The sequence below is a fragment of the Podarcis raffonei genome, chromosome 3, assembly GCF_027172205.1.
Source record: "Podarcis raffonei isolate rPodRaf1 chromosome 3, rPodRaf1.pri, whole genome shotgun sequence".
NCBI classification, from domain to species: domain Eukaryota; kingdom Metazoa; phylum Chordata; class Lepidosauria; order Squamata; family Lacertidae; genus Podarcis; species Podarcis raffonei.
Window position 1 is genome coordinate 124,536,603 of NC_070604.1, and position 24,840 is coordinate 124,561,442.

The 24,840-nt window shown below is 58.6% G+C and overlaps 1 protein-coding gene across 3 annotated transcripts; it reads right to left on the bottom strand.

Moving 5' to 3' along the window:
• Positions 1-582: 582 nt before the first annotated feature.
• IFT172 (intraflagellar transport 172) lies at positions 583-24,627 on the bottom strand. 3 transcript variants are annotated; one of them, XM_053383978.1, is made up of 48 exons: positions 24,498-24,626; positions 24,141-24,284; positions 22,913-23,025; positions 22,500-22,539; positions 21,915-21,980; positions 21,607-21,686; positions 21,385-21,472; positions 20,468-20,682; positions 20,241-20,364; positions 20,016-20,111; positions 17,879-18,040; positions 17,594-17,647; positions 17,281-17,384; positions 17,107-17,192; positions 16,889-17,001; positions 16,609-16,776; positions 16,385-16,521; positions 15,559-15,666; positions 15,105-15,189; positions 14,795-14,887; positions 14,625-14,702; positions 14,284-14,532; positions 13,741-13,819; positions 13,312-13,432; positions 12,978-13,122; positions 12,796-12,885; positions 12,254-12,351; positions 12,026-12,161; positions 11,836-11,952; positions 9,289-9,431; positions 8,905-8,998; positions 8,754-8,818; positions 8,458-8,638; positions 8,164-8,273; positions 7,534-7,663; positions 7,183-7,281; positions 6,953-7,062; positions 5,808-5,871; positions 5,377-5,463; positions 4,859-4,975; positions 4,334-4,444; positions 3,597-3,716; positions 3,197-3,292; positions 2,426-2,485; positions 2,236-2,334; positions 1,932-2,085; positions 825-916; positions 583-733 (listed from the first exon to the last, which is right to left on the bottom strand). In XM_053383978.1, exons 1-48 carry the CDS (start codon positions 24,534-24,536, stop codon positions 644-646), a joined length of 5,250 nt encoding a protein of 1,749 aa, XP_053239953.1. In that variant the 5' UTR covers positions 24,537-24,626; the 3' UTR covers positions 583-643. The 3 variants fall into 3 exon arrangements, with proteins under 3 accessions (XP_053239953.1, XP_053239951.1, XP_053239952.1); XM_053383976.1 differs by lacking the exon at positions 3,197-3,292; XM_053383977.1 differs by lacking the exons at positions 2,236-2,334; positions 3,197-3,292 and having other exon boundaries at positions 24,498-24,627.
• Between the last annotated feature and the right edge of the window lie 213 nt (positions 24,628-24,840).

Genomic DNA, 24,840 nt, shown 5'->3' on the forward strand with positions numbered 1-24,840 from the left:
CCTGGAGCACCCGCATGAGAGTTGCCACCTTCCTTTTAGGGCTGCTCAGCTCTGAGTGCTGCTTGCGCCACAAGCCCCAGACCAGAGGCAGCTCACATGGCCACCCCCTTCCAAGCTTGCCGGGGTGGGGGAGTGTCACATGTCAGCCATGGATGGGGCACCAAAAGCATGATTCTCCAGACCAGCTGAAAACCAGCTGCTGGGAAGTGCCAGTGGGCAGAAGGCTTGCAGGCTTCCCTTACGGCATCAGGTTGGCCACTGCAACTGGGCCCAGCGCTTCTTATCTGAGAAGAACACCCCATCTGTGGCCAGAGACAGGGTCACCCTCCTTGTATACCAACACAGATGGAGAAGATGGTCCCTTTGGCGAGGGAGGGAGCGGTTTCAGTCCTGAGAGTGGTGCTGGGGTGGACAAAGGGGTTTCAACATCCCTGCCCAGCCCAGCCCCAGGATCAGCAGGAATGGGACTCTCTCCAGGTAACGGACAGAGTGACCCCTCCAACCCTCCGTGTTTTTCCTCTGAGAGTTGCTTTGGCTGCTTCCAGTCCTTCCCTTCAGTGGTTAGAAAGATGGCAAGAGAGATGTAGAAACGATAACATTTAATTAGAAAGGAGGAAGGCTCCAGGGTCAGGTCCTGGCTGCGTCACTGGAAGGAGAAGTTGGTGCCAGGCAGCCCCCCACACCACTGGTTGATGAACTTGAGCACGTCCTGGCAGGAGGGGTTGTGGGACATCTGCAGGAGAGGGCGGGAAAGTCAGGGCAGGGTAGGGACCAGGCCAGACTCTGGATCCCCCCCACCACCACCACACCACTCTCCCTCTCACCTTGACCGCCATCAAGAACTTGTTCCAGCTCTCCTTGTTGGCCTCTTTGCCAGGGCGCTTGAATTCCACCTTGTTCCGCAGCACAGGGTAGCCTGGCAAGGGGCACGGAGATGAGACCAGTTGGAGGCGCCATGACAGGGCACAGCTCTCCCCCAACAAAGGCAGCTCCCTTGGGAGCTCCGCTGGGGCAGGGACAGCTGCTGCCCCTGGGCTCTGCGCATGGAGATGGTGTGGACCCCCCCTCTGGCTCAGGCTGGGAGGCCTCCCCAAGAGACTCGCAGAAGACCAGCAAACTAATCTGCGGGTTGCCATCTGATTGGATTTTATTCTGATCCTGATCTGATTTGAGGATTAATTGATTGTCTGATTTTATGTTAATGTGTTTTACATTTGATGTTAGCCGCTCTGAGCCCGGCTTCGGCTGGGGAGGGCGGGATATAAATAAAATTTATTATTATTATTATTATTATTATTAACCCTTGACTGAGGCTCAAGGAAACACACTTGCAAGCAGCTAATCTCTCAGTGCATTGAAGGCAGGCAGAGATGATTTGGGTATAAAATAATGCATGGCATGGAGGACAGAGGGAAGTTTTTCTCCCTCTCTCACAACACCAGAAATTGTGGATGCCCAGTGAAGCTGAATATTGCTAGATTCAGGATGGGGAGAAGCCAGTCCCTGTTCACGCAGAGCATAGTTAAAGTGTGGAACTCCCTCCTGCAGGAGGCAAGCGGCCACTAAGCCGAACGGCTCTGAAAGAGGACGGGGCAAATCCATGGAGGAGAAAAAGGCTCTCCAAGGCCCCCAGCCACAATGGCTCTGCTCTGCCTCCACAGTTGGAGACAGAGATGCTTCTGAATCCCAGTTTCTGGAAACTGCAGGAGGGGAGAGTGTTGCTCTGGTGCTTGAATCTATTTGGCTCCTGTGAGAAGAGGGTGCTGGACTAAGTGGGTCCTTGGCCTGAGTCAGCAGGCTCCTCTTACGTTCTTACAGGAAGGGGCACAGCAGTGGCCACCCCCAGCCAGCCAGCCACCTGGGACGCATGGAGCAGGGGGCAGGGCTGGGTGGCCCCCGGGGTCCCCTGCGAGGGTCCTGTTCCCCCTCACCTGTGATCAGGCAGGGCAGGGAGCGCACGCCGGTGCTGGCTGCCACCAGAGAGGCCTCGTAGGTGTCGCGCTCGTCGCGGGGCAGGACCTGCTCCAGCCGCTGGTCCATGGAGACGGTCAGGACCCAGTCGCGGGTCTCCTCACGCTGCTCCTCCTGCCATGGGGGGGGGGAGTGTAGGGGCCTCTCAGATGCAGGCAGGCCGCAGGGCAAGGGTGGGGTGCGGGGCTGCCTTCCCCTCTGTGTCCCCCCCAGGGAGCACCTTCCCTCCCCCCTCCCTCCCCCCGGCTGTCGCTGGGCACCCACCGAGACGTGCTGCTTGGCAGGCAGTGGCACCTCAAAGGGGATGTCTGTGTTCTGGAAGTCGGAGTGGTCCAGGGCGTCCAGAGAGCCCTCCTCAATCGCCTGGGCAAAGCAGACACAGGAAGGGCTTTTTCTGACCAAGGCCGTCCCCTCCCAAGCCCCCTTCCCAGCCCCCTCCAAAGGAAACACTCACGTCCGACAGGTCCAGAAAGTGGTTCAGGAAGATGAAGGCCATGTTCTCCCACCCAACGCCCTGCAGGGAGACAGGGGCGGCGTGAGAGGCTGCTCTGGCTGCCCTTCCTGCCCCTGATGCTGCCAGCTGAGGGATGCCAGCCTGGAGGGCGGGGAGGGCGGAGGGATATTGGGGGCAGCCCAAAGCACTCTTGCCCGCTGGTTGTGCTGGAGGTCCCAGGCTCCACCCCATCCCTGGCCTGGCAGCCGGATCAGAGGCTCCTGGGCCAGGCAGACAAAGGCGAGGGAAGGAGCCACCTCAGAGTAGCAGTGCTCTCGCAGCCGCCCAAACCCCAGAGATGGAGCAGGGGCTAAGAATGGGGGTGCCGGGGGCAGGCGGGGGTCCTCATCCCGTCACAGCACACAAATTCTCTCCACCTGCTGGGGGGGGACTAGGTGAGGGTGGAGGAGTTGAATGGAGCTGCAGCTGCTCCAGGGTCCTTTCTGGCTGGGGTGGTGCCACCGAGCCCTGGAGGCTGCTCTGGAGGGAGGTCTTTGGGCCCAGGGGACCAGGAGAGGCTGGCTCCGATGGCTGCTGTGTGGCTCAGAGGGTGGAAGGAAAGGCCAGTGGGAGGCAACAGCCTCTTGGGTCCCCAACTGGGCTCTTGGCGCCCCTCAGGGGAGGATGGGGCTGACTGGCCAAAGCCCCATCCCCGGGAGGGACCCCCAGCCTCTTCCCCCAGCCTGGCTTCAGCTGCCTGCTGGACCCAGGCGCCCCCTGCCCGCCTCTTGCCTTGGCTGCTGACCCGGCTTCATAGAAGGCCTTGTCTGCGGGGATGAGCTCTGTGTGGCGCAAGAGGGCGATGGAGAGCTTGGCTGCCACCGTGTCCTGGAAGCAAAGGGACAGTCGTCACCCTCCCTCCCCATCGCTCGGATCCCACCCCACTGGCCTCCCACCTCGGAGGAAGGTCCCCCGGACCCAACTGGCTGCCTCGGGAGCAAAGGATTCTGGGCCAGGGGAGAGCTGTGGTCCAGGATGTGAACCTCCTTTCATGGGAGGAGATGCAGCTGACAGTCTGGCTCTTTCCTCTCTTCCTCTGGGGAAGGAGGAAGCGTGGATGGGAGAAAACCAGAGCTGAGGGCAAGACCTTCTCCCCTTCTCCCCGCTCTTTGGGCCCCCGTCGTTCTCTCACCAGCTGCTTGATGCTCTGGGCTGCCGACCGCGTGGCATAGTAGTGCGCCACCACCAGCATGGTCTCAAACTCCTCGTGCGCCGGCGTGTTTGCTTCGCTGGACTTCACAATATTCTCGCACTGTGGGGAGAAGGGGCCACTGGGCTTGGCACACAGGGCAGGGCAGTCGGGGGGGAGGACCCCTTTGCTGCCTTCAATGGGAGGGCCAAGAAATGCAAGCAGCAACTGCAACTGCTGTATTCCCAGAATCATGGAATTGCAGGGTTGGAAGGGACCACAAGGGTCATCTAGTCCAACCCCGGGCGGGCAGGAATCTTTTGCCCAAAGTGGGGGCATTGCAGGGGGTTGGGCTAGATGACCCTCGGGGGTCCCTCTCCAACTCCTCATTTCTATTACTCTGGTACAGGATTTTCTGCCTCAGAGCAGAACGTGTTTGGTGGGAACCTGGATGCTTCCTGCTTGGCAGGGGGTTGGACTCGATGGCCCTTGTGGTCTCTTCCAACTCTATGATTCTATGATTCTCCCCCCCTACAGAGCGAAGCACACCCACAGCAGGGGAGGAACCTCCATCTGGCAGGCCTACAGAGGTCCCCATTTGGCCCGGAAGGTGGTTCAGCCCAAGCAAAGATGCAGTGGAGAACCTTAAACTGGGGGGGGGACCCAGGATCTGCCCCCCGGCCCCAGCCAGATCCCAGCCCATCCTGAGGCACTTTTGCAGCCGCTGCCGCCGCTCTCACCAGGTTGAAGAGGACGTCTCGCAGGTCGGCCCAGCTGTGATAGGCCTCTGCGCAGTTCATGCCAGGCACGTTCACCATCTCCACAAAAAGCCGCTTGTAAATGTTGAAGTTCTGAGGGGAAAGGAAGGAGCAAGAGGGGCAGCGGGGGCAGCTCAATTGAGACGGGACCATGACCTGCTGGAGGGTCTCTGCTCTGGGGGTCAGGTGCACCGCCTGTCCTGGGTGGGGCTGCCCCCTTGCCCGCCCCACTGCTGCAGGACCCACCTGTCATTTTGATCTCTTTCGCTGACCATGGCAGCCTGGGCTGGCACAGCCAAGCTCCCCTTTGCCCTACTGAGAGGAGAAGCCAGAAGGACGCTGCAAGGCTGCCCCAGGGCCACCAGGCCCCTCTGCCCTGCCCTTGCCCGGGTTGGGCAGGCTTCATTTTGCCTGTGCCTCTTGCGACTCAACCCTGGCATGGGCACAGGGCAAGGGCTGCCCGGCCAGGCTTCCCATAGGCAGAGCCCACTGGGGGTCTCCACTTACCTGGGCATTGGAGGGAGCGCCGTGCTGGACGTAGAGGCTCAGAGCTTTGTCCCAGCAGCCTTCGCGGATGAGGTGGGTGGCATAGAGGGCCACGTACTTGTGCAGCACCTTGTAGTTCTGCAAGGGGGAGAGGGGAACACACAGTGGGCTCCAAGGGGCGGAGGCCAGGCCCCTTCTTTGCTGGTGGGGCCCATGCTCAGCATTTCCCCTTTCCTGGGGGTGGGGAGAAGGGGAAGACTGGCCCACCCCTCCCCGCAAGTGACCCAGGCTCCCAGCTGCTCCGGTGTGGGAAGTCGGAGGCCAGAGGTTGCGCCTCCCGCAGCCCAGAGGGAGCCTGCTCCCAGCCCCTTGATTGTGGGCCTTTGCCCCACATCCCAGCACCTTGCCTGCCCCACAACAGCGGGTGGAGACACCGGCCAGTATTGCTGGATGGGAGCTCTTGGCTGCAGGAGAAACCGAGGCAGGTGTGCTGCTGAAGGCAAGCGCCCCCCCTCCACCCCCGGGTCCCTGCCCCATACCTGCTTGGCAGCTGTCTCCAGGCACTTCTCCCACTGCTCCCTCTCCACGTACATGTCGAGGGCAGCCATGACATCAACTCCCACCAACTGCCGGAGGGGAAAGGAAGCGCTGACCAGATGGGCCAAACCAGCGTGGGCCTTGGTGGGTGGGCAGCCTCCCCAAAGCCCACCCAGAGGCTGCCACCTTTGGTTCTGGCACGGAGACCCCCGAAAGGCCCTGACCCTGGGCTTGGCTGGTTAACCACGCAGCTCTTCCCATGGCAGGTCTCAAAACCCACCACCAGGGGCATGTGGGGCAGGCTGGGGGTCAGTTCCTTAGGAGGCCCTTGGAGAAAGCTCTCAGCCATTTGCAGCCTGAATGTGTGGGATGCAGAGCCCCCCAGGGAACAAGAGGGGCTGGCTGTGCGTTTGAAATCACCCCCCCATCTCACCGAGTCCACCTTGCCCTGGTCCTTGAGATACTCCTTGTAGTGTTGATCCACGTACTCCTCGTACCTGCCGCAGGGGAAGGGGCTGTCACTTGCAGCCGGGCAGAGAAGGGCCCCTGCAGCGACCTGGGGCCCAACCCAGCCTCTGGGCCCCAAAGTGAAGGGCTGGGCCCTCTGGAGCAGGCAGGAACCCATCCAGACACCCCAGCTCTTAGCAGTAAAGCACGGAGGGGCAGCAAGGGGGTCTGCTGGGCACCCCGCCCCATGCGCAGCTCTTCAAGGGCTCAGGACTATGAACCCAGACCCTGCGACTCTCATCCAAGCCCTTCTTCCTCATGAGAGGTCCAGAGGGTGGCACCGTGAGAAGGGGCCTTTTCTGTGGTGGCTCCCCAATTGTGGGATGCTCTCCCCAGGGAGCCTCACTGGGTACCTTCACTACAGATCTTCAGGAGCCAGGCAAAAGCGATCCTCTTCTCCAAGCCCTGTGGCCTTAAGCTATCTGTGGGCTCTCACAGGGTGTTTTTTACATATTATTTCAAAGGGGTGTGTGCGTTGTTTTCATTTAAATGTATTTATGTGGGATTTTGTTCTCTGCAAGTCACTTTGAGTTGTCTTTGGCAAGAAAAAGCAACCAATTAATAATAGTACAGTGGTACCTTGGCTTAAGAACTTAATCCGTTCTGAAGGTCCGTTCTTAACCTGAAACAGTTCTTAACCTGAACACTTTAGCTAATGGGGCCTCCTGCTGCCGCCGTGCCACCGGAGCACAATTTCTGTTCTCATCCTGAAGCAAAGTTCTTAACCTGAGTTACTATTTCTGGGTTAGCGGAGTCTGTAACCTGAAGCGTCTGTAACCTGAAGCATATGTAACCCGAGGTACCACTGTGGTGGTGGTAAGTAGTAGTATTAGTAGTAAATTAAATGCTATACTGCCCTCAGGGTGGTTTACAATAATAAAAACACAAAAATACGTAACATAGTAAGCAGTGCAACACCCCCCAGTTCATATGGCGATAGGCCAGTATTTCATAAATAATAACAGCAATAGGTCAGACACCCTGAGCTGGAAGACCCAGAGGCCCACCTCAGTGGCCCTGGCTGGCCTAGAGGGAAGGGGGTTTCCTGGGGGATCCCCCCCCCCAGCCTACCTGGGGTCCAGCTCCTTGGCCACCCGCTTGGCTTTGTTCCACTCCTCTCCCTCCATGAAGGCATCTATGGCTTCCTTGATGAGGTCCAGGTTGAGGTAGAGCTCGGCTGCCTGGGAGGGCAGAGGTGGGGGGCTCAGCCGGGGCCAGGAGTCTGGAGGCCCCCCCATGGTTCATCCCAGCCCCCTCCCCCAAGAGATGCCCAGCCCCTGCAAATCCTGGCCCTTCCTTACCACGTTGAACTTCCCAATGCTGACCAGCTGGGGCCCCACCAGCCGCATGACCTCGATGCTCCGCGGCTGGCCAAGAAACTTGATGGACAGCTCAGCCGCCTGCGGGGGGGGGGAGGCACAATCACAGACCTGTGGGGTTGGGAGGGGCCCCCAGGGTCATCTAGTCCAACCCGCTGCACCACAGGGATTTCAGTGACAGCATCTCGGACAGACAGGCGCCCAATCTCTGCTAAAAGTCTCTGGCGAAGGAGAGGACACCGTTTCCCAGGTGAGTTGGGCACCACCCTCTGGCTCCAGAGACCCCCATGGGGCCTGGCAGGGAACGGATCCTGCAGCGAGAGCAACACGCACCTTCATCCAGCACTTCTCCATCAGGGGGTTGTTTCCGGGGTCCCGCACCTTCAGGTAGCAATCCACGGCCCGGGCAAACTCGCCCGCCTGCTCCCACTCTCTCGCCTGCTCCAGGATCCCCTCCACGCCCCTGCCGGCCAACAGCACCCAAATCAAGGCCCGAGGACGGGGGAGAGGAGGAGAAGCGCTCGGGGGTCCCTGCAACCCCCCCCCAAAGAGCAGACTTGTGGAGGGCGGCTCTTCACTGACTTCAGGAACCTTCGCCCTGGACAGGTTCCAGGGGTTTCAGGCCGGGCTCTCTGCCATGCCCTCTTCGGCTCCCTTCTTAATCTTGCCGTGTTGGAGGCTTGAGTCACACAGATGTCAAGTTGGAAGGGTCCCCCAAGGGTCATCTAGTCCAGCCCCCGGAAAGGCAGGGCCTGCAACTAAAGCCTCATCACAGGCGTTGGGGGCAGGCAGCCTCAGTGGTGGGGGAGGGGGCCGTGCAGTTGCTGGACCCCAGAGCAGCAACTGGGTGCAGGCCTTTAGCTGAGATTCCTGCACTGCCGGGGGCTGGGGGTCCCTTCCAACTATGATTCTAGGCCCCTGGGAACAGCTGGGCAGCCAGGTCACGTGCCCCCCTTTGCTTGCCTGGGCCCCTTCTTGGCCACCTCCTGCTCATACTCCTCCTGCAGCGCCTCCAGGTCCCCCGGCAGGAACTCCTTGCAGACGCGCAGAGCGTCGCTCCACATGGCAGCCTCCTGGAGAGAGAGCCAGGGCAGGGTCACGGGATCCCCTCCGGCCTCAGCGTCTGGGGAGGAGGGAGACACCACGCGCCACCTCGGAAGGCAGCTGCCCCAGAGCAACGGTGCCCTGCGAGAAAGGACCTCTGCCAGGGCCCAGAGCCTGGCACATGTACCCTCCCCGCCCTCCTCAGCCCGCTACCTTGTAGTGCTTCACGGCCAGGTCCAGGCGCTGAGCCCGCAGCAGCAGTGCCTCGGCCTTCTGGAACTCCTTCTGCTTGAAGGCGGCGTCTGCCTGGCCCACCAGCACAAGGACCACGCTGTCCGGGTCGTGCGCCTCGGCCACTCGCTGAGCGGCCGCCCAGTTCTGGGCATGGGCGTACCTGGGGGAGCACACAGGGTCAGGGCGGGAAGGAGAGGTGGCCGGGAGAGGAGCGACAGAGGGCATCCTCCCAGGTGGCCGAGCCAGGCGTCTTGGGGGACGGGGGCGGCACTCACATCAGAACAGCCTCCTTGGGCTTCCCGGCCTTCACAAACTGGACTTCAGCCTCCTCAAACTTGCCCTACATGCAGAGGGGGGGGATTAGCCTCTCTCTCTGGCCAAGAGAGCAGCTTCCCCACCCGACTTCCAGGCAGGGTCTCCTCCTACCTCATCCTCCAGGAAGGAGCCGTATTTGAAGTGGATCTCTGGCAGCTTCTGCTTCAGGGAGAGCCTGGCCAGCTCAAAGGCAAAGTCAAACATGCTAAGGAGGAGCAAGGAGAAGATAAGGGGCTGGGCAGTGGAGCCACCACCCACAGGCCCCTGCTGGGAGGCAGCCCCAGGGAGGACAGGGTCATGGGGGCCACTGGTGGGTGTTGGAAGGACCCTGCCCTACCCAGCCACGCCTGCTGCAGCAAAGCTAACTATGAGGGGCATGTGGGCAGAAGACGGCACTGAAGCCCTTCTGCCTTAGAATCACAGGGCTGGAAGGGACCCAAGGGTCATCCAGCCCAACCCCCAATGCGGGACTCGCAGCTGAGGCCATTCACTCACTTGTTGTCGGCTGCGTGGTCAATGGCCATTTCCAGGAGCCCAAACTTGTTGAGGAGCTTCACGGCGGCCTCCCCGCCAAGGCTCTTCGCCCACAAGAAGGCCACGTGCTTGTGGGAGTTTGCCCCACCGTGAGCCTCGGCCACCTGTCTCAGACCAGGGCAGAAAGGAGGCCATGAGTCAGCAAGCTTCCTGCCCCCCAACTCACTGCCCAAGGCAGGATGGAAGGCCTCCCACCCGCCTCTCTCTGTGGGGTTTGCAGCCAAATCACAACGGTGTTTTGCTAGACAAGCAGAGGGCGAGAGCACAGAGAGTTCTGAAACTCCCCAGAAAGGACCCTCTGTGTGACCCACTTTCCTTGCCTTCTCTGGGCAGGAATTCTGTAACCAACGAGATAATCCTTTAACTTCCTTCCGCCTCTCAGGAGACTGTCTTTTCACCACACTTCCAAGCTAAGCAAACGTGCTTTGCTGCAGCTCTTTTTTCTGCATACTGCTTTGCTGCATTTGCTGCCTGCACTGAGTAAGTAAACCTTTTTGTTTGTTTGTTTGTTTGTTTGTTTATCTTGCTAAAAACGAATGGCTCATTCTCTGCAACGGGGTGAAGAGATAGAGGTCAGCAGACCACAAATAAAGGGGATAAAAAGGTGCAATTGCCTAATTCCTAAGCTTTAGCAAACTGCAAAACCTTTAAGTGTTTTACTCTGCTAAAATGCTTCACAGCCCATTGACTTTTTGTATTTCTCTCACACACATAGGATAGGAGGGATTAATCTACGAATTAACCCTCAATCCTTCAGTTATGCTGTGAACCACCCTGTGATCTACAGACATAGGGCAGTGCACACATTTAATAAATACCGTATTTTTCGCTCGATAACACGCACCCGACCATAACACGCATGTAGTTTTTAGAGGAGGAAAACAAGAAAAAAAATATTCTACACGGAACAGTGGATGTATGATTTTTGTGGTTCATGCTGTGGCCACAGACATGTGATCTGATGGTGAGTTTGGGGTAGCCCAATGCAAAAATCCTGAGGATCTATGTGGATCTATGTTTGTAACCACGTTTTTGCACCACTGCGGCCCCAGGCAACAGTGGGTGCGTGATTTTTTTGGTGCAAACTGTAGCCATGGACATGCTATGTGATCTGATGGTGAATTTGGGGTGACCCAGTGCAAAAATCCTGAGGATCCATGTGGATCTGTGCTTTGTAACCACGTTTTAAGTGGGGAGGGAAGGAAAAGTACTCAAGGGACAAGGAGCACGCGTGGAACAAGCTCTGCTTCTCTCCCTCCTCCTCCCCCCCTTAGCGAGCTGAAAAACTTTGCTGGAGGGACAGAGAGCCTGCTTGCTTTAAAGGAGCCAACCGGACAGGAGCCGCTTACACGAGTGTAAGCGGCTCCCCTCCCCTCCCGCTTTGCTCCTTTAAAGAAGCAGGCACTCTGTCCCTCTCTCCTCCCCATTCAGCGGCTCTTCTCCCGCTAGAAACCATGGAGGAGGGAAGCATTCGCTCCGTAACACGCACAGACATTTCCCCTTACTTTCTAGGAGGAAAAAAATGCGTGTAATGGAGCGAAAACTACGGTAATAGTAATAAATAAATCCCCCCAGGAGTAAGCCTGTACAGGGCATGGGGGGGGGGAGGGACACGGGAACCAACTTTCCTCCAACACCCCCTTTGGACAGGCTAGAGCAGAGCTTGCCAAACTTTTCATGTTGGTGGCACACTTCCTAGACACGCATCATTTTGCAACACAGCAATTCAGTTTTCCTAGCAAACTGGAGGTTAACTTCACCCCTTTCCAGCCCCAGGAGGAGAGCAGGGAGCTTTCGCATGACACATCTACACACCGCTGCCACTGGCGTAGCTTACCCTACTGCCACCTGGGATGGACGGGCACAGGCACGGCTGGGAGAGCGCACCCGGGGGGGGGGGCGGCACGGAGGGAGCACAGCTGGGGAGAGGAGCAGCAGAAAAGGAAAGCCCTTCTCTCCTCCAAGCCTGGCCCGGGAGTGCTCAGCCTGGTGGTGCCGAGCCATTGTGCAACACACAGCCCAGCGGGGGGGGGGGGGCGGAGATATGCAGCCGATTCCTCTCCCCTCTGCTGCTTCCACACAGACACACCCGCCAGGCATGACCCAGGAGTGGAACTGCCTAGCTGTCATATGAGGCTGGGAGAGCAGTGCCAGAGCCACCTCCTCCCCAGGCCTCCATCATGGCCCGGCCCCTGCCTCAGCCCTCTCGCTCTTCTGCCCTCTCGCCCAGCCCAGAGGTGGAACGTGGTGCAAGTACAGGCTGAGAGGAAGAGCCGCCGCCACCACCAGCAGCCCAGAGGGCAGCCGGGCGCAGCTTGGCCTTGCCTCCCTGGAGATGTGCCACCCTCCCCCACGTGCTGCCTAGTGCGCCCCTGGTTAGCTCCGCTGGTGAGTGCAGCAAACCCGCTAACGTGTCGCGACACTTCGTTTGGATCGCTCTGGGTCAGAGCGATGGCTCAGCCCATTGCCCCCATGGAGCAGTGCATGCTGGGAGCTGCCCTTGCTTACCCGATAGGCTTCGTCCCACATGCTGTTGACGCGGTACATGTTGACGCTCGCCTTCCAGTCCTTGGCCTCCAGGTAGTGATATTCCGCCTCCTGCAGGCGCCCCTCAGCTTCCAGCTCCTGGGGCACAAATAAGCCAGTGACGCCCCTTGAGCCTGGCTCCTCCTTGCCCCCCTCGCTGTCTTCTACCTACCTTGCCCAGGTGGAGGTGAGTGTCGCTGAGCAGGTCCTTGTGGTACTTGCCCAGCAAGCGGATCATCTCGTCGTACATCTTGCACTTCTTGTACATGGTGATAGCCAGGTCCGGCTCGTCCACCGTGATGAAGAGCCTGGGGAGGGCAGAACTGGGCACTGAGGGCGAGGCCCCCGAGGAGGAGGGTGTGGGCCCCCCATCCCAGCAAGCAGCCTGCGCAGCACCCACCTCTCGGCCTCCTTGTACTTGCCCTGACGCTCCATTTCCTGGGCCTGCGTGATGTACAGCACAGAGACGTCCTCGGGCCGCATGCACTTGGACGCCAGCTGCAAGGAGAGTCGGGGCTGGGAGCAGGCGCCAGAAGGAAGGAGGGACCCCTGCCTCCCCCCACCCACAGGAGAGAAGAGCACCCCCAAGAATGCCCGCCACTGGGGCAAACAGGGCCAGCCAGTCCAAATGCCACCCCTTCCTTCTCCTTCTGCTTCCCAGAGACCAGAATAGAGGGAGACCCTGCAAGGTCTCTCAGTGCTTTCGTTGTGATTTCTGCCCTGCAGGGGGCTGGACTAGATGACTCTGGGGGTCCCTTCCAACTCTACCAGTCTATAATTCCAGAGGGCCTCATAGCTGCAGCTCAAGGAACAGCCAAAGGACACCATCTGTGACTCCTGCACTGCCTGCCATGAAGGCCTGGCTGTGGATCTGTGGGTTTTGATGGCCATCTGCAGCCGAAGCCTCCGAGTGAGATGAGTCCCCCGAGCGCAAACCCTCACCTTGTGCGCCTGCTCCCAGCGTCCCGCCTGCGTGTACATGTCAATGGCCTCCTTGCTGTGGTCTCCCTTGACGTACAGATCCTCCGCTATCTGGAGAAGGAGGAGGAGGAAGGAGGTTCCTGTCAGGCTCCTGCCCACAGGACAACTGCTGGTGCTCGGGGCGCTAGGGAGGAGGCTCTCACCTCATACTCCTGCAGAGCGGCATAGTGCTGGGCGACGCGGAGGTAATACTTGCTGGCCGTCTTCTTGTCCTGCGTCTCCAGGATGTAGATGGCCTTCTTCCACTGCCGTGCCCCAATGGCTGCCTCAATGGCCTTGATGGCGCACCTGCACCGTGGAAGCGAGGAATTGGAAGGGCCCCCCAGTCCACCCCCCCCTGCAAGGCAGGAATCACCTGGAAGAGGCCAGGCTTCTCCCCAGGGCAGGAGAGAGGAGCCCAGGCCAGGCCCTGCCAGCTGCAAGGGGGAGGCTGCAGGGCGGGCAGGCAGAGGGCCCCCACCCCAGCTGCCTTTGTACCTGGCCTCAATGTAGTGGTTGATGGCAGCATCCAGCTGCTTCTGCTGCACCAGGTGGTCCCCCCAGGCCTCCTCCAGCTTCACCACCTCGGCGGGGAAGACGGAGCGCGCCAACTCCACGGCTGCAGAGAGGGGGAGACATGGGCAGGCAGCCTGGGGCCAGGATGGGGCCTGGCTCAGGACTAGCACTCCGGGGAGCAGAGAGGCAGCCAGGGCTGGGGAAAGCGGGGCAGCCAGCCTGGGCAGGAGGGGCCACACCCAGCAGCCTCCACTGCTGTTCCTCCTCGGGATCAAGGGAGGGGGAGCTGTGCCCAAGGACTCTGTTGGCTTCTTTTGCCTCGTTCAGGGGAAAGGGTGTTGGTCAACTTTAAATAAATATATGAAATGCCCGCCCACCCACTGGAGCTGGCCTGGGGAGGCCCCGCAATACCTTTCAGGAAGGAGCTGCCCTTGCGGTAGCACTCCAGGGCCCTCTGGGGGTTCCGGATCTTCTCAAAGAGCTCCCCAGCCTGAGACGGGGGGGGGGGGGAGAGGGAACAACAGGTGGGTCTTTTAGAAAGGTGAGCAAGCGAGGGGCTGGGGTGGTGCGCATGCCCTGTGCCCAGGGGCGAGGGTGGGGCCAGCCGGGGCAGGACGCTCCGCATGCCTTCTGAGGAGTCTGCCTGCCTCCTACCCTCGCTGGCTTACAACTAAGGAGGCGGTGGCAGGCAGACCATTTGGGGCAGCGCGAAGCCTGCCGGCGCCCAAGCCACCGCGTCACTCCCAGGAGAGACACGTGGCTTGGGTGCACTGCAGGCCCCGCCGTGAATGCTGCCCGGTATTTTGTCACCCCCCTCAGTGGTGACACCCGGGGTGATCTGCCCCCACCGCACCCCCCTTCCTCCGCCCCTGCCAGAAGGGCTCCGGGGTGGAGCAGGGAGTGAGTCTGCAGGCGCCCGCGTCTCCCCTCCATGCAGCTTCTCTCAGCCCTCACCTGCTCAAAGAGGTCCCCTCGGATGAGGGCCGTGGCGATGCGGTTGACCAGGTCAGTGTTGCCCAGCAGCTCCTCGCGGCCCATGGCCAGACGCGCTGCCTTGGCTGGCAGCCCTGCTTTCAGGTAGAGCCCGATGGCTGCCTGCAGGTCCCCCTGGCCCTCCTGCACCTCCGCCGCCCGCTCCTCCTGCTGGGTCTGCAGCAGCCACTCATAGTAGCCCTGGCGCAGCTTCTCCAGCGCAGGGTGGCCCTGTGGGCAGAGGGAAGGAGGGTGGCAGCACACAAGGGGCCTGGCTGTGACGGCTCCCCAGTGGCCCCCTCCCCAAACACCTGGCCCCCTACCTTGGCCTCGGCCACCGAGATGCACTCGTCCCACATGTGGAGCTCCTGATACATCTCCATGGCTTCCTCCACAGCGTTCTGGAGAGAGGAGAGGAGACAGCCCAGCGTGAGGGGGGCATGGGGGACTCTGGAGCTGCCCACAAACGCCCCCTGCCCACTTCTGGGCTCACCTGCTCCAGGAAGATCATCTCCGCCAGCTTGTAGTTCTTCTCCAGCATGGCCAGGCGGACACGCACCTGGTAATAGTCTGTGCCGTCCCCTCCCTAGAAGAAAGCGGGCAGCTCTCAGCCAGGTGGGATGCCAGGACAGGGGGAGGGGCTTCTGCCGTGGGCAAGAAGGGCAGGGCAAGGGCAGCACAGGCACCTCCTGGCAGGGAAAGGGGCTGTGGGGGCTGCGGGACGGAGGCGAGGCTGGGGAGGAGCAGGTCAGGAGCACAGAGGGGCACAAAGGGGCAGGCCCCCCGCCCCGGGACCCACTCACATATTCCTTGGCCACTTGGTCAGCAATCTCGTTGGTCTCGTGGAGGAAGCGGGCCTTGGAGACGTGGCCCAGAGCAGCAAAACACCTGGGGGGGGGCGGGGGCAGAGAGAGACGCTGTCATGGGGGTCATGTGACAGTTTCTGCAGCCTGAATCTCTTGCAGAAGCAGCAATGGGGAAGGGTGTGGGGTGGGGTCCGCTCGCCCATCCTTGCCCCACACAGAAACACGAATGAGTGGATGACATGGGCAGAGGTGCAGCTCCCTTTGGAGGTGAGGATGAGCAGAGTCCCGGGACGCCTGGTTGGCGTGTAGAACTAAGCAAGGCTGTTTTCTGCTGCAAGGGGGCAGAGAGCCGTGAGGAATCCCCCGACCAGCCCCCAGGCTGCTGCCTCACTGCCCTTGGGCTGCCAGCTGCTCTCTGGGGCCAGCCCGGCCTCTCCCCCCCCCCACAGACCTCTCTGCAATGTGCAGCTGCTTGGCCTCCAGAGCCAGGCGGCTCAGTGTCTTCCACATGGCCTCCGTCTCGGCAGACATCTCCAGCGTCTCCAGGAAGGCAACAGCCCTGGGAGTGGAAGGCAGAAGGGGGTGAGGATCGGGGCCGCTAACAGGGAGGGGGAAGCCCAGCTGGACAAAGGAACTTCCTTCCTCCCCCCCCCCCCATGAATTCATTATGAAAGCTTTTTTTAAAGTTCATAAAGCTTTTTTGAATCATGCAGTAAGGGAAGCGGTGTATGAAGTATGGGGGAAATGTAAAATTTTATGAGAACAAAAAGCACCCTGGTGGCTCAAACCCACTGGAGGAAATATCCTTAAAAAAGCAAATATGAGAAAAGACTGTGTATCTTATAAAGAATTATTAATAGCAATAGATCATGAGTTGAAATTAAAGACGTTTAAAGATATAAGATTATTAACTGATTGTTTACAATATCATCAACTTAATGATATAGTTAAGATGATCCTAGATAAAGGTTTTCTATACTATATGTGATCATATAGTGAGGTAATACTCCACAATTCATAATAATAATAATAACAACAACAACAACAATAATAATAATAATAATTTTATGATTTCTACCCCACCCATCTGGCTGGGTTTCTCCAGCCAGATGGGCAGCTTACAGGAGTCTATCTATCCCTTGGTCTCCACCCCTTCTGTTTCTTCCCATATTGCTCCAACTCTGCCAAGGCCTTGCCAGGGACTGTTCCCTGGCCGGTTCCAGCTTCCTGCTGGTGACGCAGCCCCCTCCTCCCGGACTCCTCTCCCAGCCACCCACCTGTGGTAATCGCCGTCGTCAATGGCGGTGCCAAACTCGATCAGCCCTTCGTCCAGGGTGTAGGACACGGTGTTGACCCCCTCGGTCACGATCACCTCCGTCTTGCCGTTGCTCCTCTCCAGGTCCACGATGTCACCCTGCCGGGAGCCAAGCCCCAGGCTTTAAGCCCTGCCTTCTGCCCCACCCGGGGCCCTCTCAGCCCTTCGGGACAGAAGCCGCCTCACCTTCATGGGGAACATGGTCACTCGCTCGGGGGTGTCGATGTTGTACCACACGCAGAGGCTGTTCCGGTTCTGGGCCACCACGACGTCGCTCCCGGGGACCCACTGCACGTAGGAGCAGTAGCTCAGGATGGTGGTCTTGGTGGCGCTCTCAATGTCGTAGAGATGCAGCTGGGGGGTCGGGGGAGAAGAGGCGAGGGATCAGCGGGGGTGGGGAGGGAGGCAAGTCCGCCGGCCTTCTGTGCCTTCCGCCCCCCCCCTCCACCCCCGGCCTCCCGCTCACTTTCATCTTCTTGTCCCGGAAGAGCAACTTGTGCCCGGTCTCATTCAGCTCCAGCCAGTCAATCTTGCTGTCGTGGCTGACGGTGCCAATATTGTAGCTGCCCACGAGGTCCACTGAGAGGAGGCAGAGAAAAGGCAGGTGGCTCAGGAGAGGCGCCTGGGGCAGCCTGAAGCACTGCCAGGGGGGTGGGGAGTTTTGGGAAGGGGGTCCTCGCTCACCTGTCGCTATTGTTTTGATGTCCACCAGGTAAGCCAGACGCTTGTTTTCCTCCATTCCCTGCTGCCTCCTTTCATTGATGCGGACACTGGGAGAGAGAGAAAGGACATAATACATGGGGGGGGCACTGCTCCCTCTTCTTCTTCCCCATGGGAGAAAGAGGCCTCCTCACTCACCTGATGAGATGGGGGTTCATAAACTCAGTGCGCACGGAACCCAGGATCTCATTGCTCCCATACTCCACCAGGGTCAGCTCGCCTGCGTTGAAGATCATGCAGACCTAGGGAAAAGGAGAGGTTGGGAGAAGGAAGAAAGGAGCCACCCCTGCCCCACAAAAGAGGCCCTGCGGTGTAGGGAAAACCCCCAGAGCAACCCACGGGGCTACCCTCCCCCAATACCATTGCTTTCCTTGCAGACCCGCCAGAACCTTCATCCTTGGAAGGAAGGAAAAGGCTTCTCCTTGTACTACTGCAGGCCCTGCCAACTTACATTCTCATTGTCGAAGAAAAACTTCTCATTCCCGCCAGATCCCTGCCAGGCGACCTGAGAGAGACAGGGGAGAGGGCAGGTGCCCATGAGCAGCTCCAGGCCAGCCACACCACCCCTCAGCAAGGCTGCCCCATCCCCCAGCCCACTCCCCGCCAAACAGACCCAGAGACCCCCACTGCCCTCCCACCAAGCCGCCCCACTTGTCTGCAGTCCTCTGGGCTCTCTGGGAGCACGCTGGGGCTCTCTTGCGTCAGGAGCCCATTGGGAGCCTGCCAAATTCCTCACCTCGCTGAGCTTGGTGGAGCTGAGGTCCCCCAGGAGCAGCGTGTCAGAGGTGTGAGCCACCAGGTAGCGCTCCTTCCCCAGGATCTTCACCTCGTCAATCTCATAGCCATAGTGGGATTTCAACACCACCCGCATCCCGGTGGAGAGGTTCTTCACAATCACCTAAGAGAGGGGGATGGGTGACACAGCTCAGATCCTCTCCTTCCTCCCCTGGCACACACAAGGGCAGCTTGCAGCGGAAGGAGATGGCCGGTCCCTTCCCCGCTCTGCAGCCCAGAGGAAAGCAAGGCTGGCTGACAGGAGGGGCAGAGCAGCTCTTGGGCCAGGAGGAGGCAGCCCCCTTCCGAGGAGACAGCTGCTTCCACAAGATTCCTGTTTCTGAAAGATGCTGATGGAAGAAATTGCATTTCATGTTTGCGTGCGTGGTTGTTTCCTTAAAGAAAATGTATGTTCCAAAATATTTGGTTGAGGACCTTCAAGGATAAACAAGTAGAAAAGGTGGGATTTAATAATAATGATAATGATAATATTAATAATGTTACCAATAATCATAATAATTTTATTATTTATACCCCACTCCTCTGGCTGGGTTTCCCCAGCCACTCTGGGCAGTTTCCAACATATATGAAAACATGATAAAAACATCAATCCTTAAAAGCTTCCCTAAAAAGGGCTGCTTTTAGATAGTTCTTTATTTCCTTGGCACCACAGGGAGGGCACCACTACTGAAAAGGCTTTCTGCCTGGTTCCCTGTAACTTTGCTTCTTGCAGTGAGGAAACCAGCAGAAGACCCTTGGGGCTGAGCGATGGGGGTGGAGACGCTCCTTCAGGTATACTGGACCGAGGCCGTTTAGGGCTTTAAATTTGAGTCATATGGGAAAACGCCAAACAGAAGAAGATTCCTGTGGCACCTTAAAAATTATCACCCTGGTGGTGGCAGGAGCTTCTGTGGGCTCCAGCCTGGAAAAGCAGAAGGGACTGGAAGTGAGGCTCTTCACTTGCCCCAGTGAGCGAGAGGGAGAATGGCCAAATGAAGCCTGAGGGGCTACAATCCATTCAGAAAGATTTACTTTAACTACATCAGCAGAAGACTAGTGAGTGCATTTTAGTTTATGAAAGACCGAATCAATATATCAAAGAGGAAAACTAAGTGCTCATAATACGTAATTGCATCTTGAGAGGAGATTCTAAGAAATGATTAAGTAGCTATTACATGCCAGGTTCACAACATACAAGATTATAAAGAATCCTACAATGGCCCAGCTAAACTCTGCCAGCCCTCTCATTAATAAGCTGACTCCATGATCCCAGCTGCCCTAATTAGTTTAATTAGCTGCCTTTGAGTTTAAGAGAAGAACATAGCTACCAATCAAATCCCAGGGAAAAGGCTCCCGGGGTCTTTGCCACAGGATCCAGAAAAATCCAAACACAATATTAGTCGAGGCAAAAAGCAAAGAAAGTAATGTTTTAGAATGAAAATAGTGAAGCCTGAACCAACTGAAATTTCGTGAGAGAAAAAGACAAATAGGAATGCAGAAAATCTGGGGTGACAAAGGAGGATCAGGAAAAAAACTTCACTCAATGCTACAACCTGAGACTTCCTCAGAAAGGGGTGGCTTTGAACAAAGCTGGATGGGCATCTTTCAGAGATTCGGAGCCCAGCTGGCCCTTTCTTGGAGTTCTTGCTTTGATCTTGCTCCTCCGTCCGTTTGGGAAATGGCTCTTACTCATTTTGGGCCTGAATATTTGGCTCATGAACAGTTTTGGATGGACACAGCTTTTATTTTCCTGAAAATTGGCTTGGACCACACTATTTAATACAATTTTTTGGAACAGAGCGTAGTCTCTGCAGTTTGCTCATCACTCTTTCAGCCCCTTGGCAAATCAAGGACCTTGCTTGCATCTTGATCTGCAGCAAAACTGACCTTTGCTTAGAGAACATTTTCTTACACCTATCCTGAGTAAGAGCAGCAAGGATTAAAAGGAGCAGGACAGGCCTTCCTCTGGGCAACCTGCCCTCCCTCCAGCAGCAACCATGTGCTCTTCAGCAGCCCCTCCCCTTTCTTCCACCCCACAGTCCATGGCCAGAGCCCACCACTGCAGCCATAAGTCACTACCCTACGGCCGCAACACATACCTGGCTAGGCCCCACGTAGGTCATCTCAAACTTGTTCTTGTAAATGCTCCTGCGCAGGCAGCAGTCAAACTGTTCCACTCCGCCACAGAGGGTGCCCTGCAGGAACAAAAGCCTTTTCAGCCCACAACCCCTCAGACCCTTTCTGCCCGCCAGCCCGAGACGCCCTGCAGGGAAGCTGCATCAAGCGGGCATGATCCGGCAGAGAAGGCGGCCTGCCCCACTCACCGCGCAGAGCCGCGAGCCGTCCCGCTTCCAGGCCAAGGCGGTGATGGTATAGAGGTGAGGGATCTCCTTGGGCTTGGCTTCCTCCCAGGCACTCCGACGGGGGCTCCAGTTCAGCACCCTCAGCCTGGGGAAATCAAGGGGGCAGGCAGTGAGGGTCCGAAGGGGAACAGGCCTGCCCCCCAGCCCAGCGCCCACCCCCCCGTCCCGGCCCTCCGGCTCAGCCGCACCTGTCAAAGCTGCCGATGACCACGGACTGGCCCCCTGGGCTGGCTGCCGCCACAGTGAACTCTTTCTCGGAAGAGTCCCGGCTGTAGTCGAAGGTCTGGATGACGTGGCCCTCCTTCCCGTAGGCCACCATCTTTTTGTCGCAGCCGGCGGCCACAATGCTGTTTGAGGCCCAGGCCATGGCGTAGGGGGGACAGGGGTGGATCACCAGCTTGCCCTGTCCAGGCACCAGGAGCAAGAAACAGGGAGCAATGAAAAGCCGGAGGGAGAAAGAGATCTGCTCCCCGTGGTGCTAAAGCCAGCTGAGACCCCTAGGCAGCGGCAAACTCTCTGCTCTCCCCACCTAGCTCAGCCAGGGGATGGGGTTGCAACACCTGACCTTTTGCTTCTCTGAATGCCAGGGGAGGCCTGCACTGCACCACTAGGTGCAGGTGGGAAACCAGGAGGGCAGGACTTTTGTGTGATAGTAGGCGTTGCTGGAGGATGGTGGGGGCAGCCTTGCTGGGACTAATCTCCCCCCGCTTCATCTAAAGCGCTTGGTACAAGCAAAGAGCACACAAGGGCTTTGAAACAAGTGTGAGAGAGAGACCCCCATGAGCTCCCTGCTGAAAGCAGCCCCTCCCCCCACCTCGGCAAAACGGCTGCTTGGGAATAATTCTCCCCTCTCAACACCACCTCCCCAAACCGAAGGTGCTCTCTGGGGCCTTTCCATGCCTCAGAGGCAGCCAGTGTGACCAGTCTCCTTAACTGGAGGTTTTTAAGCAGAGGTTGGGTGCATTTTGTGCATTGCAGGGGGTGGCCTAGATGACCCTTGGGGTTCCTCTCCCTCTATAATTCTATGACTCCCCCTGCCCTGGTCTCCATGCAGGCTTGGTCTAGGTGGGGGGGGGGCTCCTGAGAGAAGAGAGCCTGCCTGCACCTGTGACTCCCCAGAGCCTTCATCGTCAAAGAAGTAGCGCACGATGGTACCGTCTGCGTGTCCAGAGAGGATTCCCTTCCCTGAGATGCTGTGCGGCAGCAGAAGGAGGAAGACAAAAGGAGGTCATCAGGGAGCCCCAGCGGGGCCTTGCCCTCAGGGCAGAGAGATGAGGTGGGGGGGTCAGGGCTGCCCCGTGGGGCTTCCTCCCCCTCCCACACTCACTTGGAGGCCAAGGAGACGACGTAGGAGTCTGTCCCATAAATGGTGGATGATTTGTTGGTCTTGGTGTTGGCCAGGCGAACCTTCCAGAGAGAAAAGTCTGGTCAGCCTTTGAGGTGCAAGGGAGCAAAGCGAGAGGAGAGGCGCCTCCAAAAAACCCCACTCCCTCCAGGGCAACAAGCCAGGGAGAAGACGGAGCCCCAGGAGGCGTCAGGGCCAGATGGAGGGTCTCCTCTGCAGGAGGCTCCAGACGGGCTCTTTCCCACTCCAAGAGCTAAGAGGTGGAAGCCCGGTAGCCAGGCCACTCCTACCTTGCCCTCAACAAGCCCAAAGACGATGGTGTTTTCCTCCGGCCACAGCAAGCAAGTGACAGCGCTCTGGTGGGGAACAGGGCGAAAAGAAGGGGGTCAGGAGGAGGAAAGCAGGCAGATAGGAGGCCCAGCTCCACCTCTGATGGGCTGCTCAAGGAGGAGGAGCTGCAAAGAGGCACCTGACTCCTCTGAAGGAGGTGTCTGGAAGAGGAGGCTTCTCTCACAGAGCCCTTTTGATGCTGCCCCCTCCCCTCCAGCACCACAAGAGAGTGGGGGTCCTGCCCAGCAGAAAAAGGGAGGACAGGAGAGAAGAGAGGAGAGACTTTGTCTCTGAATCACGTTGGGACCAAGACTGGTTGTCTGCGCTTGGCCTTGGCTTGTCTGGACTGAGCTTTATCTGCAACCCTGTTGGTGAGTTCTTGAGTGAAAGGCTCATGTTTTCTGTAACTGGGAACCACCCTGGGCACATCCCCTGGAGTTTGATAACTCCCAACTGCCCAGTAATGAAAACCTGGAGGTGAGGAGGCCCCAACAGCAGCCTTGAGGGTCTCCGCAGGCACATGGAGACTGGGGGCTGGGTCTTACCGTCTGAATGAATTTGTTGCAGATCACCTTCTTGTCCCCCCTGAAGAAGAGCAAACAAAGAGAGAGTCATCCTCAAAGACCACTCTGGTTCCAGGAAACATGTCACAGGGCTGCTAAGGCATCCCACTGGATCAGATAATGCAGAGCATCTAGCAGTAAAGAACACTGCGCCCCCTCAGCTCTGCCCCATAGGAAGTGAGGCTCCAGAGAGGAAAGCAAGCCTCCATCAGCAACAGCCACCTGGGCTATGAGTGCAGGAGGCTGTCCTTGCAGCAGGAAGGACACTACAGAAAAGGCCACTGTGAGAGAGAATGCTGGACTCTTCCATCCTCTTGGGATGGAAAGGGAGTGGGAAGAAGTGGGGAAAGGGGCCACCCCAGATTGGTCTCCCCACACCATGCAAAGACTCTTACCATTCCTCCCCAATCTTGTAGACGAAAATGATGTTGTCCGTCTGCCCAACAGCAATCTTTGTGGAATCTGGGGAGAATGCCATGCCCTTCACCACATAGCTCTTCCTGCCATACTAGGGGACGAGAGGACGCAGGACCCATTCTGAGACTCCACAGACTCACTTGCCATCGCCACAGTGAGTAGTCGTGTGTATTTGGTTCAAGTTGCTTTGCAAGTTTACTTGCTACTGCCTTCAACTGTCACTGAATTGTCCCTGGGTTTGGGAGGGCTTTGGGGGATCATTCTGCCCCCTCCAGCAGAGAGTCAGGGCAGCCGAGAGCACACACGTGTGGCAAGCTATGAGTTCAGGAGCTGCTCTTGACCTGACGGCTGGGAGGCGTCAACACCTTCATCCCATAGTTTTGTGTTGCCCAATGACAGTTTCGCCTTTTGACTGGCTCCAGGTACAGGAAGACCCAATAGCTCCAGTGCCATTAAACACTTTTCTCCTGATGTTGCTTATCAGCTGAATTACTGCCACTTGGGTGAGTATTTGTGTGAATGCGTGAGTGTTTGAACCTCTTGGTACCAATGTATTAATGTATACTTGACTATATGAAATAAATGTTATATGAGAAGTGTATAAACCCAGATCTGGTCTCCGATGTGTCTTACCGAAAATCCTATAGCATACGGGGTATCACTTGTCTCTCTGGATTTCAAAAGAACCAAGTTACCACAGTTTGGTGACACTAGAAGCAATTTTAAAAATTATGTTTCTGTCCTACCTCCCAAAGGAGCCCAGCGCTGGCCACCAAGGCTGCTTGTCTCTCCCCCCCCCCCCCCGGGCTCAAGACTGAACCCACAGGCTCTGCAGCAGCCCCTTCTTGAGGCCAGGGATGGGGAGCAGCCCTTGCCCTCCAGGTCTTCTTGGACTCCAAACTGCCACCAGCCTGAGGTGTGGGGCACAGCCAGTGGGGGGGACGGACAATGCAGTTCAGCCATATCTGGGGGGGCCACCCTGGCTTAGGGCAAGTCGCCTGCTCTGTGTGTCTCTTTCCTTGAGGGGCTTGAGGCGGGACCTGTTCCCTGGAGGCTCTGGGGGTCACCCCCCCCCAACAACGACCGGGGCTGTTAAAAGGGCTCAGCTGCCAGAGCCATGTCTCCCGGGGGCTCCGATGGCGGCTCCCCTTGGGACTGAGCAGGGCCCGGAGCCTGAGTCGCGGGGGGAAGCGCTGGCTGAGCTACCTTGGGGTCGGTGGGCTTGGTGGAGAACTTGTCCCGCCGCTCGCCGTGCTCGTCGTAGAGGAGGACCACGCGGTCCACGGTGCAGACGGCAAACTTGGCGTTGTTGGGGGCCCACGCCATGCACGTGACCTTGGCGGCCCCATCCTGGGGGAGGAGGAGGAAGATGTCGAGGCTCAGCGACGCCGCTCAGGCCGGGGCAGTCACGGCAGGCGCCGCCCCCAAGAGGGCCCCGCACGGCGGGTCCGGGACTCTGCGCCCCCCCCCGCCCCGGGACCCCCTTCCCCGCCCGGCCCTCTCTCTGGGCCGCCCCCCCCCCCGGAGGCTGATGCTGGCGGGGCCGGGGCGGGCGGCTCCCACCTGCGGGGTGAGCAGGGTCCGGACGTGGCGCAGCTGCATCGCCTTCCCGTCCCCGCAGGCCGCGCGGCGTCTCCGCCCGTTGCCCCAGCAACCGCCCCGGGAAAGCGGCCGCCTCTGATGACGTCGCCGGCGCCGCGCGGCGTGGCAGGGGAAGGGCGCGCCGAGGCCCAGAGATCAACTAAAGGGCAGAGTGGCGCCCGCCCCCATCTGGACGGGGATTTCCGGGCTCGTGCAGGAGGAGCTGCTTGGGGCGGGCGGAGTTCTCCTCCCAGTCCTCCCGGCACCTCTCCCTTCCTCCATCTCTCTTCCCGTTCCTATCTCTGTGGGTGAGGGTGCTGGCCGC